At 41.6% G+C, this 12,758-nt stretch overlaps 1 protein-coding gene across 3 annotated transcripts in view; it reads left to right on the forward strand.

Annotated features, from left to right (window-relative positions):
* Positions 1-2,403: 2,403 nt before the first annotated feature.
* The window catches only part of CLDN12 (claudin 12), an 11,185-nt gene continuing 830 nt past the window's right edge, over positions 2,404-12,758 (forward strand). The window contains exons 1-5 of one of the 3 annotated variants that reach the window (XM_035897263.1): positions 2,404-2,493; positions 5,367-5,665; positions 10,739-10,838; positions 11,530-11,568; positions 12,619-12,758. The exon at positions 12,619-12,758 is cut by the window's right edge and continues 830 nt beyond it. In XM_035897263.1, the coding sequence (XP_035753156.1) occupies positions 5,389-5,665; positions 10,739-10,838; positions 11,530-11,568; positions 12,619-12,667 (465 nt within the window). In that variant the 5' untranslated portion in view covers positions 2,404-2,493; positions 5,367-5,388 and the 3' untranslated portion in view covers positions 12,668-12,758. Of the gene's footprint in view, positions 2,494-5,366; positions 7,184-10,738; positions 10,839-11,483; positions 11,635-12,618 lie in introns of those variants that run through there. The other 2 variants (XM_035897269.1, XM_035897253.1) reach the window with 2 other exon arrangements.

Consider the following 12,758-nt stretch of genomic DNA (forward strand, 5'->3'; position numbering starts at 1 on the left):
TTCGCCGCCAGCCTCGGCCCTGCGCCAGCTGGTTTTGCCAAAGCGGTCGGTAAAATAATTTCCCCTGCTGCAAGTTTTTTCTTGAAACTCCTAACGTATTAGCTGGGAATGTTAATTCTAATCCTTCACGGCTGGATTTAATTTTTAATGGCATAATAATCAGCAGTACTGATTCTGTGTCAGTTACTTCCAGTTGTCTTGAAACAGGGAGTGGGGTTGGTCTCCTCTTCCTGGTGGTCAGTTCTCCAAAACCTGTAATATTTTTTTAAACTGATAATGCTCGTGTGGATAGCTTCAGAATGCGTTTGTTTATGAGTTGTGATCTCCCTCCTGCAGGGCCTTACAGAACAGCTGTGGTTCCCAGGCTATGGTCTTCTCAAGGCCATGCAAGGGAACGGAACTGGCTTTACTTATTGCTGAATTATGTCTCCAGTAAATGCCTTTTTTTAATTTGCTTCCCTTTTTTTAGCTTGTGGGCAGTTAATGGTTTACCAGCTTTTAACCAGCGTCAGCCCCAGCTTCTCTTGTTACAGCAACATGGATCTTCAGCATAGGAGCCATGGTAAAATCTGTCCCTGAAGTGGTATTAGGACTGATAACTTTTGTAGATCAGATATAAGAGCCTGGAGTATTACAGCTATAAAATGCTTGGGGTGTGAGAAGCTTGACTCTAGAATCCAAGGCAAGGTTTCACTTATACTGGCCAAAGTGTGCTTGGACTGCTTCCCTTGGACAGCTGGGTGAGAAGTGGCCGACGTCCCTAGCTGTTCAACATCACCGTGACAGAGAATAAAGTCAGATGGACTGAACAGCTAGAGGAAGAGAAAAGAAACTCCACATCTGCAGAAATGGAGGGCTTTCTGAGTTGGCCACTGTAGAATATTCTGTACCTGCTCTGTATCTGTTTATTACAACAGCTGGTGGCCACAGGTTTTCATCATTTAATGGGAGGGTCTCCTGGGCTGGGCACAGCTCCCTTCCTGACAGGTTTGTTTGCCAGTACTAATTGTCTAGTTAATTATAGTTGTTACTGAGCACTGGCTGGTATTTTGGGGTGTGAACCTGGAGAGGGATCTGCATGCTTATCTTGGCTTCAGTTGCTGCTAAATGCACAGAAAGCTTGAAAATTGCTCAGAAATGTTAGTGAATAAAAACAGCTGCTCTGAGCTGTGCAGTTATACTTTTCTTTTTTTGAGTTCCAAACTCAAAAAAAAAAAAAAAAAAAAAAAAGCTGCTAAAAAAAAAAAAAAAAAAAAAAAAAAGCTGCTGCTTCTCCTGCAGATGCAATTGAACGTGTTGACACTGACCTCTGCAGCCCTGCATAGTCAGTTTGCCCAAATTGCTGCATTTACTCATAGCAGTCTTGGCTGATTAACCTGGCAGTGGAAATCCAGTGAGATGCTCGATTTGATTGTGTCTGCATTTCTGTGTCTTATATGCAGTAGCGTTCATATTGGAGGACTCTAGCCTTGGAAATGCACGTTCTCATTTAGTGAAAAATTTGAGTTGCGTGAGCGTGTGCTGTAAGGTCATCTTGCCTGGATGGTTTGATAGAATTTCTTTGATGTTGCACCCCAGCAGACTGCGCATATATAAATGCTATCGTATTTTAGGTTTTGATATACGTAATTTAGAATAAACTCGATGTCCTTGTACGTGTTAGTACAGCAAGCTCACCTTTAGCTCATAGGTCTTAACAGTCACATGCTTGAAGGTCTGACACTGTGTCCAGTCGAAAACCGGTTTTTCTATTATGACCTGCAGAGCCACTCATGGGAGTCAGTGGTGTGGGTCCCAGATGTGGGCATAAAGGGAATGCACAAGAGGATCCTTTCTCTTCCTCTGGAAAAGCTGGACAGCCATTGGAAAGGCATCACCAGTGCTTCCTGCCTTTCTTCCTTTTCCTTCAAACCTTTGTGTAGAAGCCAGGAAGGAATAGAGAACCGCAAGCATATAAACAGTTTAGAGTGTGTTTTGTTCTCTGACATGAAAAGAATCATTGCACCCCGTCCTCCCTGCTGTAAGCGCAGCCTGGAACCTAGCATCTGAAATAATAATTTTATAGAACTTTACATGGATTTTTTTTTTTTTTTTTTGCTAGAAACATAAAATTCAGGATTTGAACATCTCCATGTTTTGGAACACCCACAAGAAAGGGAGTTTTTTGCACCTTTCTTTTCTGTTGCATGAAGACAGAGATGAGCAGATAGAAAGAGAACATGCTCTGAGGAAAAATCCTGGGGGAAGGAAAAAAAAGTAGTTTGAGTTTTCTTTTTTAAATAGGAGAAATTTTTAGAAAGGTGATGGAGTTGGCCTAATGTAAACATATCTGAGATTCCTTATGTCTGAATTACAGTGTAAACACTGTTGCCGGAATTGCATGAAACAAATGTGATATTGACTCTCTCCTTCTTCTGTTTCTCAGATCCAGTAACACCTTTTTCCCTACTTCTAAAAGTTGCTAAGGTTTCTCTTGATTTGGACACACTGCTGGTAAGTACGCTGGATCCATCTTAATTAAGACAACATCTGTTTTGTTATTGTCTTAATCTGAAGTTACAATTACAGCTATAAAGTTAGCAGTATTTGCAAGATGGGACAAGTTTCCTCTGATGAGGGGATCATGGATAACTCGCCTACAAATTAACTTTCCCTTGGTAATGGGAAAATGAGCTTTTTTTCTATGTCTTTCCCTTCTACTCCAAGAGAAGGACTAAGGACTCATTCTTTTTTTTTTTTTTTTTTTTTTTTTAAAGCAAACAAACAAAAAACCCCTCAAAACCCAAATACCAACAACAAACAAAAAAACCCTACACCAACCAAATGAACCAAAAAACCAACAGCCACAAAACCCAACCAAAAAAAACCCACCCTTGGTGCATCTACCAGGAACGACCAGCAAAAACAAGGTATGCAGGGTGGCCTAAACACACCTGGCAGCTATAGGATGAACTAGAGACTAAAGTCTTCTGTCCATGTAACTAGTACAGCAGATGTAATAGAAAAATAGGAATTTCCCCAAGCTGTCCAACGTCCTGTCTGCATAGTCCTTGCCATAGCTATACTTTGATAATGTAGGAGAGAAAATACCCCATTTTTTTTCTTCCTCTTTCCTGTATTAGAAAACATGGGTGAACCTCACATCACTTCTTGCCCACCCTGCATTATCTCTGCCCAGATTTGCATCATCTACTGTCACAAATGAGTTTGCAGAAACAGCAGGTTGCTGAAAACGGTTAGTCTTGTGCTTATTCCAGCTGCCTCTCGTAGAGCTCCATCTCAGAGCATGCCCTACCCACATGGAAGTTTTATCCAGGCAAAGGCAAGCTCTTTATGGAAGAGCAAAAGTATCAAGCTTGAGCAGAACCAGATCTGATGCTATATTACATTTACCCCGCAAGCTCACTTGTTGTAGTTCCATTTCCTTGCAGGTTGGTTGTGTTGACCTTACTGAAGCCGAGGTTAAGCATAACATTAAATCAATTATGATGGAAATAAGTCTTGGGTCCCCCTACCCAGGGGGTATCCTATTAATGACCCGCTATCAGAAAAGGTTACTGCTGTGAGAACAGTACCTTGCCTGCGCTCAGCTATTCTTAGCAAAAATATAATGCCATCTCTTCGATGAATAAGGTGCATTTTTAGCATAATTGTGGTTGTCATTATTTCTTTTCAGCAGTGCTTCTTTAAAAGAGTATGGTCGGCACTGAAATGATACCCACGTACCATTGCAACCCTTCAGGGTTAGATGGTGTAAAAAGTAAATAAATGCCTAATGCTTTCTTATGAAACAAATTGGGCTTAATTTATTTGTCTATAAATCAATAAAACACTGGCTAGCTGTATAGCTTGGTAATGCTTGTAGTCTGCTTCTTGGTATACATGGAAATCCCTTATCTGGAAAGTTGCCTGGGCATTTGATGTTTGCAGGTGTAGAGGGATAGTAAGGGATCAGATCTTAGGCTGCAACCATCTCTATAACCTTTCTGAGATACAAACACTCAGTTATTTGTATGTTTATGTAGGTAGAACTTCGGTACCTAAAGAGTTGTTTTCTAACTTTAGACGAATAAGCACAATGCAGTAGAATGATTTGGAAAGAATTTCAGTAGGCGTTTATGACTGAATGGTGCTCAGTGAGAATTTTCAAAGTATTTGCTCATTTTTGGGTACTATAATTTTTAGTGTCTTGCTTCAAGTACACTCTGGGGTGGATGCTCAGTGCCTATAAGGTATTAGGCTTCTTTAAAGTATCTAGCACCCAGGGAAGAGATTACTTAATTTAAGTCTTTTTTTTGGGGTTTTTTTTTTTTTTTGAGGGTTTTTTTTTTTTTAATTAAGTCTTTTTTTTTTTTTTTTTTTTGGGGGTTTTTTTTTTTTTTTGGGGTTTTTTTTTTTTTTTGAGGGTTTTTTTTTTTTTTTGAGGGTTGTTTGGTTCTTTTTTTTTTGAGAGAGAGTTGGGGTTTTTTTAAGGGGTTTTTTTGAGGGTTTTTTTTTTTTGAGTTGGGGTTTTTGGGTTTTGTTTTTTTTAAAGACCCATCACTGAGACTGTTTCCCAGAATGTCTGCAGGCAAGAGGCTATTCTAGGTACTCAGAGAGTGGTTATATTGAAAAGGAAGCAGCATTCTTTAATGTTTGCTCTGAAGAAGAAAATGTGAAAGCTGAAAAGCCATTTGCTTTCCGGCATTGTTCGCATGCTTGGACAGCTGGTTTTGAAAGGCAGAAGTAGTGTGGAAGAGCCGTTAACTGCTTTTGAAAAATCACAGTAAATTACTCAACAGAGCCTTCCCTACTAGTTTGCAGCTCTCATCAACAGCTTAGCTTCTGTAAAATGTGGATAACTGCCTACTTACGCATTCCTTGTCCAGTCTAATGATGCTGGTTTTAAGCAATTCCCTTTTACTCACGCAGCAGTGTGGTAGGACTGAACACGCACGCTGATATTACGTCTGAGCTAAAGAGAGGGAGCTGCCGGTTGAGGAGAGGTGAGCTTCTTAAATCACACTCACTCAGTGATTCACCTTCTCCACCTGGACTGTGTAAAAGTCCATGCAGTGACAGAACTTAAGGCTGCATAAAATCGTGTGTTCAAGTGCTCCTTTTTGATCCTGAACACGGCGAATTTAACAGTCTGTCAGCTGAGCAGTCATAACGGTCTGTGCAGTAATCTGAGGTTTCATTAAAGTGTGAACTTGGTAGCGTTACCTCTGCAAAAGTGTGTAAGGTAAAGAAGGTGCCAGAGAATTACTGCTTACCAGCTGCCATACAAGTTTATTAACCTGGTACAAGTCAACCATAATCAGGCCTGTGTCCATAAACCTTTACCTACTGATTTTTATGTTTTTAATCTTTCTTATTAATTGCAGGAAGCAACTTCTGTGGGCAAGAATGGGCTGCCGGGATGTTCATGCAGCAACAGTACTGGCCTTCCTCAGTGGAACAGCCTCAGTAGCTGGACTCCTCGCAGCAGTTCTGCTTCCAAACTGGAGGCAAATGAGACTGTACACGTTCAACAAGAACGAGAGGAATGTGACCGTTTACACTGGACTCTGGATTAAGTGCGCTCGCTTTGATGGGAGCAGAGACTGTGTGATATATGACCCACAGTGGTACACGGCTGTCGATCAGCTGGATTTGCGTGTTCTTCAGTTTGCCCTTCCACTGAGTATGTTAACTGCTGTCTCAGCTCTGTTTCTCTGCTTGATTGGCATGTGTAACACAGCCTTTGTATCCAGTGTGCCGAACGTCAAATTGGCCAAATGCCTTGTAAACAGTGCAGGCTGCCATCTTGTGGCTGGCCTCTTGTTCCTGCTTGCGTGTGCCATTTGTCTCACTCCGTCAGTCTGGGTCATTTTTTATAACAATTATCTGAACAGAAAATACGAGCCTGTCTTTAGCTTTGACATCTCCGTATTTATTGCCATTGCCAGTGCTGGTGGTCTGTTTTTCACTTCCGTTCTGCTCTTTCTGTGGTACTGCGCATGCAAAAACCTACCTTCTCCTTTCTGGCAGCCCCTTTATTCCCATGCCCCGAGCATGCACAGCTATGCCTCTCAGCCATATTCTGCACGCTCTCGCCTCTCTGCCATTGAAATTGACATTCCTGTTGTGACACATGCATCTTAAGACGACAAAGTCTTGGAAGCCAAGTTCTTGTGCTCATTCAAACCGTGAAAATCGCAGGCTTGATTCTCTTGCACTGAGCATAATCGTTTGTAAGGTCAAGTTTCCCAAGGTGCAAAGCAATGGAGACCTGAGTTCAGCAAGCCTGTTGCTGTTCTCGTGTTTTACCTCCTGATTAACCTTTTTTTTTTTTTTTTTTTTTTTTTTTTTTAACTCTGCGCTCACTACAGACAAAACTGCTGCTAATGCTGGGACAGTACACTAGCAATAGTATCCACTCATCCTCTGCTTACTGAGATCAAAGCAGGTGTGAAACTCTTTGCTGTTTGGTAAACTATGATTAGATTCTGATCCCCTTGTAGGAGCTACGTAGGTGGACCCTTGCACCCATCCCATGAGTTACCCAAATGCAGGCAGTGGAACTGGGTGCAGGGGGTTTGCCGAGTTTCTCGTTCGCCTAGACACACGCGTTTTAAGATGTGATGTCTGGAAAGGGTATTTGGCAGACTAATTCAGTTCTGTAGCACTGTTCTTTGTTTTCCACTGCACGCACAAAAAGCTACCTGCTTACAAACTTCTGTAATAGAATTAGTGTCAAATTACCCTTTATTTTCAAAGTAGCTATCAGAAGAAATAAAACTAATTTAACTAATAATGTTCTTCTGTACTGTAATAGCGTTCTGTGAATTACTGGAGGCTAGAAACACTTTTGTGGATTTTATTTCTAGTCTGTTTTTTAATAAGTTAGCAAATTCACTAGATCTATTTTGTGATTAAAACAAAAAAAACCACTTGTATTTAAAAATTCTGTTTAGAAGCTTGCATATTTTATTTGAAGGCCATCTCAAAGATGGATTTTCAAGTAGGCTTTAAAGTATTATTCAGAAATGTCACTCACTGCCAAATGGATTAGGAAAACCATGAAGAATTCTGAAGGCTATGAAAGATTCTTTTGGAACACTGTACACAAGCTATAACAACATCTCTCTAGGAAGGGGATTATAGCCCTGGGGAGAGATATTTAAATCTAGATTATTTTTTTTTTTAATGTATATTCAAGTAACAATGAGCTTGTGTATTTTTCAGGGTTGATTGTTATGGTTGTTGGACTTTTCATGCTGTAGCTTATTTAATTACTGATTAAGACTTAACCTTTTCAGCTTTGTCCTTCAACACCTTTCAAGCTGAGCTATTTTAAAATCCAGTTATTTCCTGTGCTGTCACCTCACAACTGGAGGAAGTTTCCCATTCATATTTTCTGTAAGATGAGGTTTTGAATAACTTCTGAGCTTTGCCTTGTCGCTCTACAAGGGTGAGGAGGGATTATAAATTCCCAACCTGAGATGTCTTTAAATCTTTTTTTTTTCCTTCTAAAACGCAGAGCAGGTCAGCCCTAAGGATCAAAGCTTTTTAATATGGGCATTGAAATTACTTGGAAATTTGATAACAGTGAGTTGAAGAGTGTTATAATTAAGGCAAGTATTTGATTTGCTCAAGTTTTGGCAAACTGAGATCTTGTGTTTAAGATGTCGTTCCAGTGAGGAAAGTTGTTTTGATTGGTGGCGTTCTGGAGCTTAGTGGACAGTTGTGTTTTATTAATCCCAGAACAATTTTGCTTTGCTAAATAATCAAATGGAGTTCTTCAGTTCCAGTTCTGCAAACTCATCTGAGGTCCTGACAGTCAGTTTGTTTTCCTTCCCCATGCGTTAGACATAGGAACAAATGCAGTGCTGGGCAAATCTTGTTCTGTTAGAATCTGTGCAATAACAGTTTATTAAGAGGAATCATTTTGTCTTTACTGTTAGGCCCTGGGCTTTGGTAGACTGAATGAGGAAGCTGATCTCTGTCATAAATTCCCAGCATAGTCAGCGAAGTGACAGGCCTTTCAGACAGAGCGCTTGATTAAATTGCAGTCTAAGGAATTAACACTACAGATGATAAAGAATATTTAAGGAAATAGGCCTCTAAAGTTACATGAATTTGATACCGTCTTAGGTTTGCACAGTATGTTGTTAGATGAAGTATCTTTTTCATTTAATTGGATCATGACTTGCATGGACTTAGAACGTGTATAATGACATGCAAGCCAGCTTTTTTTTTTTCTTGAAAATTAAACTTTGTTTTAGAGTTACTCTGGCTGTCCATCCTTAGATGCTGTTGCTGTTTCAGCTGCCCATACCCTTGGGTGCTTTGTCAGGTCAAAGCAAGGGGCCCACTGGTTTGTGATTTCACATCAGCTTGCTTCCCCATCGCTCCCAGTGTCTGTCCTTCTTTGTGCCTTGCTTAAGTTACACATTGGCCAGTAAATGTTGGTTTACAGTCAGTGTCTGGTGTGCTTTTTGAGCCTGAATTTACAAAGCATTTTGATCATTTTGAAGGGATGATGAATACAGCTCTCAGTGATTTTTAAAAGGAGCTGAATCTTCAGCATCTCCAGAGCAAGAAAGGCAGCCTGGCAAGCTGATGTTTTCTATAGAGATGAAACGCAGCCAGTGTTTTGTTCTGTACACTTTAAATAGCAGATGTCTCTGACAGCTGTTTTGTATTCTGACTTTGATTTTTACGCTCTAAACTTTTAATCAGTATTTGCTGCTGCCTAAGCTGATGATTTGTCGCTTTGAAAATTGTGTCATTCTAAAAGTCCGAGATGAATCTGAGTAACGAAAAGTGGGGATCCAAAAGTTAGTGGATTCCAGCATAGGTTTCAGTTAAGGTCATCTTTATCAAAAAGACTGTTGCATCTGTTGTGTCACCGAAGCACAACTGGGTGTCTTTCAGTGGTGCTGTTGACGTGAGTTTCTGCTGGATCCTAAGTGAAATTAACTGGAAGCGCTGTGCTGGATTGCTCCTTCATTACAGAAGAGGCGGCCAACCTGTTACGTGTGAGCCGAGTGCTGCTGTGGCACTTCTCTTGCTAAAGTTACCGTGGTGCCCAGCAGCAGAGCTGGGGAGGGACAGGCCTCCCTGGATTTGGGGGGAGGAACCATGTATCCCGCATGTACCCCTGTCAGGGAAGAGCTGCTACGGAGCAGTCAGCGCCCCTGCCTCTGGCCAGCTGCACCTTCCCAGGTGCTTTGCTGTGTGCAGGGCAGGCACCGGGGGCCTGGGGCACAGGAAGATTTTAATTTGTGGCTCATGCAGTCTGAGGTTGGGTGCTCTGGGATTACAGGAATCTGTTTGGGTTTTTTTTCCAAGTAATTCCTGTCCAACTTCTTAAGTTGTGTTGAATTACAGTGTTGGTTCTTTTTATGTGAAACAGAAGATATGTATTTTTAATAAAACATTCTCATACAGGTGCCAATTATTTTGATTAATTTTATGGAAAACAGTAACTGCTAGAATATGGAAGACTTTACCTGTTTTGATATTGATGGCCAGACTGTTTCAGACACCTGAACAGGCTTAAAATGTTGCGTATACTGCATTTTAACTCCCTAATTTTACAGGACTCCTGCTTTAAACAAAACCAAAAAAAACCCAACAAAAACCCCCAAACTTCTGCCACCTTCTGAAAGCTTGACTGTTATTTATAGTTTCCCTTTATTTTTATTGTAAGCTAGACCTAAGAAGTTCTAGGATTCCTTTTCCCTTTGAAAGGAGGAGGGTGATTTCCCTGCCTGGGGCCAGGATGCGGGCTGGGGGCCGGGGTCTGGTTTGGCCCCGCAGCAGAGCCACAGCACCGGTGTGACAGGTAACAGAGCACAGTCCTCGCCCTGCGCCCAAAGTCTCTTTCCTTGTGTTGGTGCTGCTGCTTAGCCAGTGCAACTCGCTAACCCAGCTGGAAACTTCCATGCTGGGTTAGTTTTCTCCTAGGCTGGTAAGATTTGCATTGTGTTAGTGTCACACGAGAAAGGCGGTGGTGGCATTAGCCGCCCTCCTGCCCGCTCCCCGCTGCTGTCCCGGCTGTGCTGTCAGCTGGAGAGCGTGCTACCGCCTTACGTGTGGAAGTCGTTGGGGCATCCCAGGGACTTGCGACAGTAGTGGTTTGAGGTGCTTCATTTCTGTTGCGTGCTGCTCCTGGCAACTGCAGCTCGGCAGCGTTACGGTACCGAGCCTTCCCCCGCTGTTATGGGGCGAAATACAAACCCTTTGAGCGTTAGAAATGCTGATGTCATACTGCAAGTTCACAAAACAACCTGGATTACTTATGCAGAATATAAGGCTCACTGGTAATTCCTCTGTAGGTTTCTAGTATTCTGAACTGGAAATCTAGTAAGTTGGGGTTTTTATCTGGGGAAGTAGTGTTTATATGAGAACAATTCTCATGGAGTAGGCATGTTATAAAGCAGTTGTTGCCAGTACTACAGGTCACTTGAGGGGGTGGAAAAATGATTCTGTATTCTCTGCTTCTGTGGGTTCATTTCTGCCTTTGCTGTCACTTTCAGACAGGCCTCTTGTCTCTGAGAGCTGGCATAAACCTAGGGGCTAGTTGGGTGTTGACATGAGTACTGGGATGTAGAGAACTCAGTTCCTCCCAAATCATGGGAATGCCTCATTTTTTCACGTTAAAATTCCTAAAAATCTATCCATTTATTTGTGCTCATTGAAAACAAATCTCTTGGCAGATTTTCCCATTTTATTTAATGGGAATTGAGATCAAAAAAAAAGCGGGCAGGTAACACACCTTGGATGCGGCATAAGCTTTTTTGCACATTTTTTGTTCCACTGCTGCATCAGCATTTGTCAAGCTGCACGCACAGAGGCCTCATCGAACGGTAAGAGGGTGGTTTCTGATTTCAGTACTGCTTATTAATCTATGTTCCAAACAGTCAAGTTGCTCATTCGGGTATTAGGCTGCTAGGGATGGGGGCTTTGTCTTTTGGGTAGTAGAAATTGTGGTGAGCTGGAGGGTGAGTGGTTAAGGCTGTTTTGAGGAGAGAGACCAGAGAGCTGGACTTCAGGAGCAGAACCGATGTCCTAGTTTCTGTTCTAACAAAGAGAAAAATGTGTAATTAAAGCTCTAAGTATTTGAATAAGCTTCACTCAGCACCAGAGACTCCCAGAATACGATAAGCAAACTGAAAACATGGTGGACGAGTACTGCCCAAGCAGTACATGTCCTTGGGGACCACAGGTGTTGACCCAAGTGCTGAGCCCTGCTTCTGAGCTACCTGCCACTGCCAAGGGTGACATTTGAGCACCAAAGCTTGCCACTCTGCGGTCTCTCCGTAGTCTCACTCCCCATATTCCAGCACTTCTACCCCTTAGAGGGTCTGTAACCGCTGACACTGCACTGGTTTTCTTCCTAAAGCCACAACATATTTGTAAACAAATAAGTAAGCTCGTTTACAAATTCACATAGGAGTTTAAATAAATACTAGCAGTTATGTCAAAAATAAATCAAGTATTTCCTACAACAGGTCCCGGATGTACCTTAACTCACTGCAGACACTTTCTGACCTACAGGCCTCAGCATGTGATTTTTTTGGTGGACTTTAAGCAGATGGAAGTATTGCCTCCTACCACAAGATGAAATCTCATCTTCTTGCTCCTTTTGCTATTTACCTTCTCTGCTTATTTAGTTTTCAGGCGGCTAATCTGGTCTGCCTCCTGGTCACGAGCTCTACTGCCCACACAAAGGAGGCAGCGGGAACATGTGAGTGGAAGTGGAAGTAAAAGGGCAAGACTGGCAGCCTTAGGTTGTTTCTTCCTGAAGCCTTACTTTGAGACCTTTGTTTTCTCACTTAATGAGCAATTTACATAAGAAAGACTGCATTAATTTGAAAATTGTTTAAGGTAGGTTGTGTTTATTAATTGTAGAAATTGCTGAAAAATGCTGCATTTTGAGAAACACATTGGACTTATTAGCAAGGCAAAAAAATCATGTTTCAAAACATTTCAAAGTTTGTTCCCTTTTCTTTCATCCTAATTCACCTAGAAATAGCAGGTATGGCAAGGAAAAAAGGTAATGGAGCATAAAAGGGAGTTGACTTTTTTATTGAATTTGAAGATTACACTGCTTTAAACTACATATGTCTTAAGAAATCTCAACTGATAATGATATTAGTAAGGAAAAGAGCTGGTTTTTTAACAGATGAATAGTACCAAATATTAAGATATTTGCATTAGCTTATAGGTTAGATCCAAATGGTTTAGTGTTACTCTGAAGACTCAGCATCATGGATGACTGTTACTGCACTGTTTGGACTCTTTAATCAAGTCAGCAACAATAAAATGCTCAGGTTCTTTCTACTGCTGTGCTAAGGTGTTTATTTGACAGGTTGAATTTCCTGGCAAAAGTATCACCCTGGGAAGCAGCTGACAAGGAATTACGTTCTCACAAAATAGGCTCTGTGGGAGGGCTTGCTTTTTTTTTTGTTTTGTTTTTTTTTTTTTTTTTGTTACAGTACAGCTGCAGATAAATCAGACTGCACAAATTTGGCTGCCTTCTGTGGCTGCCTATTCTGCTTGATTCAGTTATCAGCTCCCAGAGAAGGCCTTGAGAATACAAGGCCGGTCATCAAAAACAATGTTCACCTTTCTGTTCTTTCTTAGGCTTGTGGGGCAGGCACCTTCAGATCTGACCTGCCATCTGCAACTCTGACCAAATGCTGTTGACCTCCACAACTGCAGAGGTGAGGACGCTTCTCTTGCAAGTAACTGGGAGGGTCAGCCTGATGACTGGGAAAGATGCT

The sequence above is a fragment of the Egretta garzetta genome, unplaced genomic scaffold, assembly GCF_000687185.1.
Source record: "Egretta garzetta isolate BGI_Z169 unplaced genomic scaffold, ASM68718v1 scaffold30, whole genome shotgun sequence".
NCBI lineage: Eukaryota > Metazoa > Chordata > Aves > Pelecaniformes > Ardeidae > Egretta > Egretta garzetta.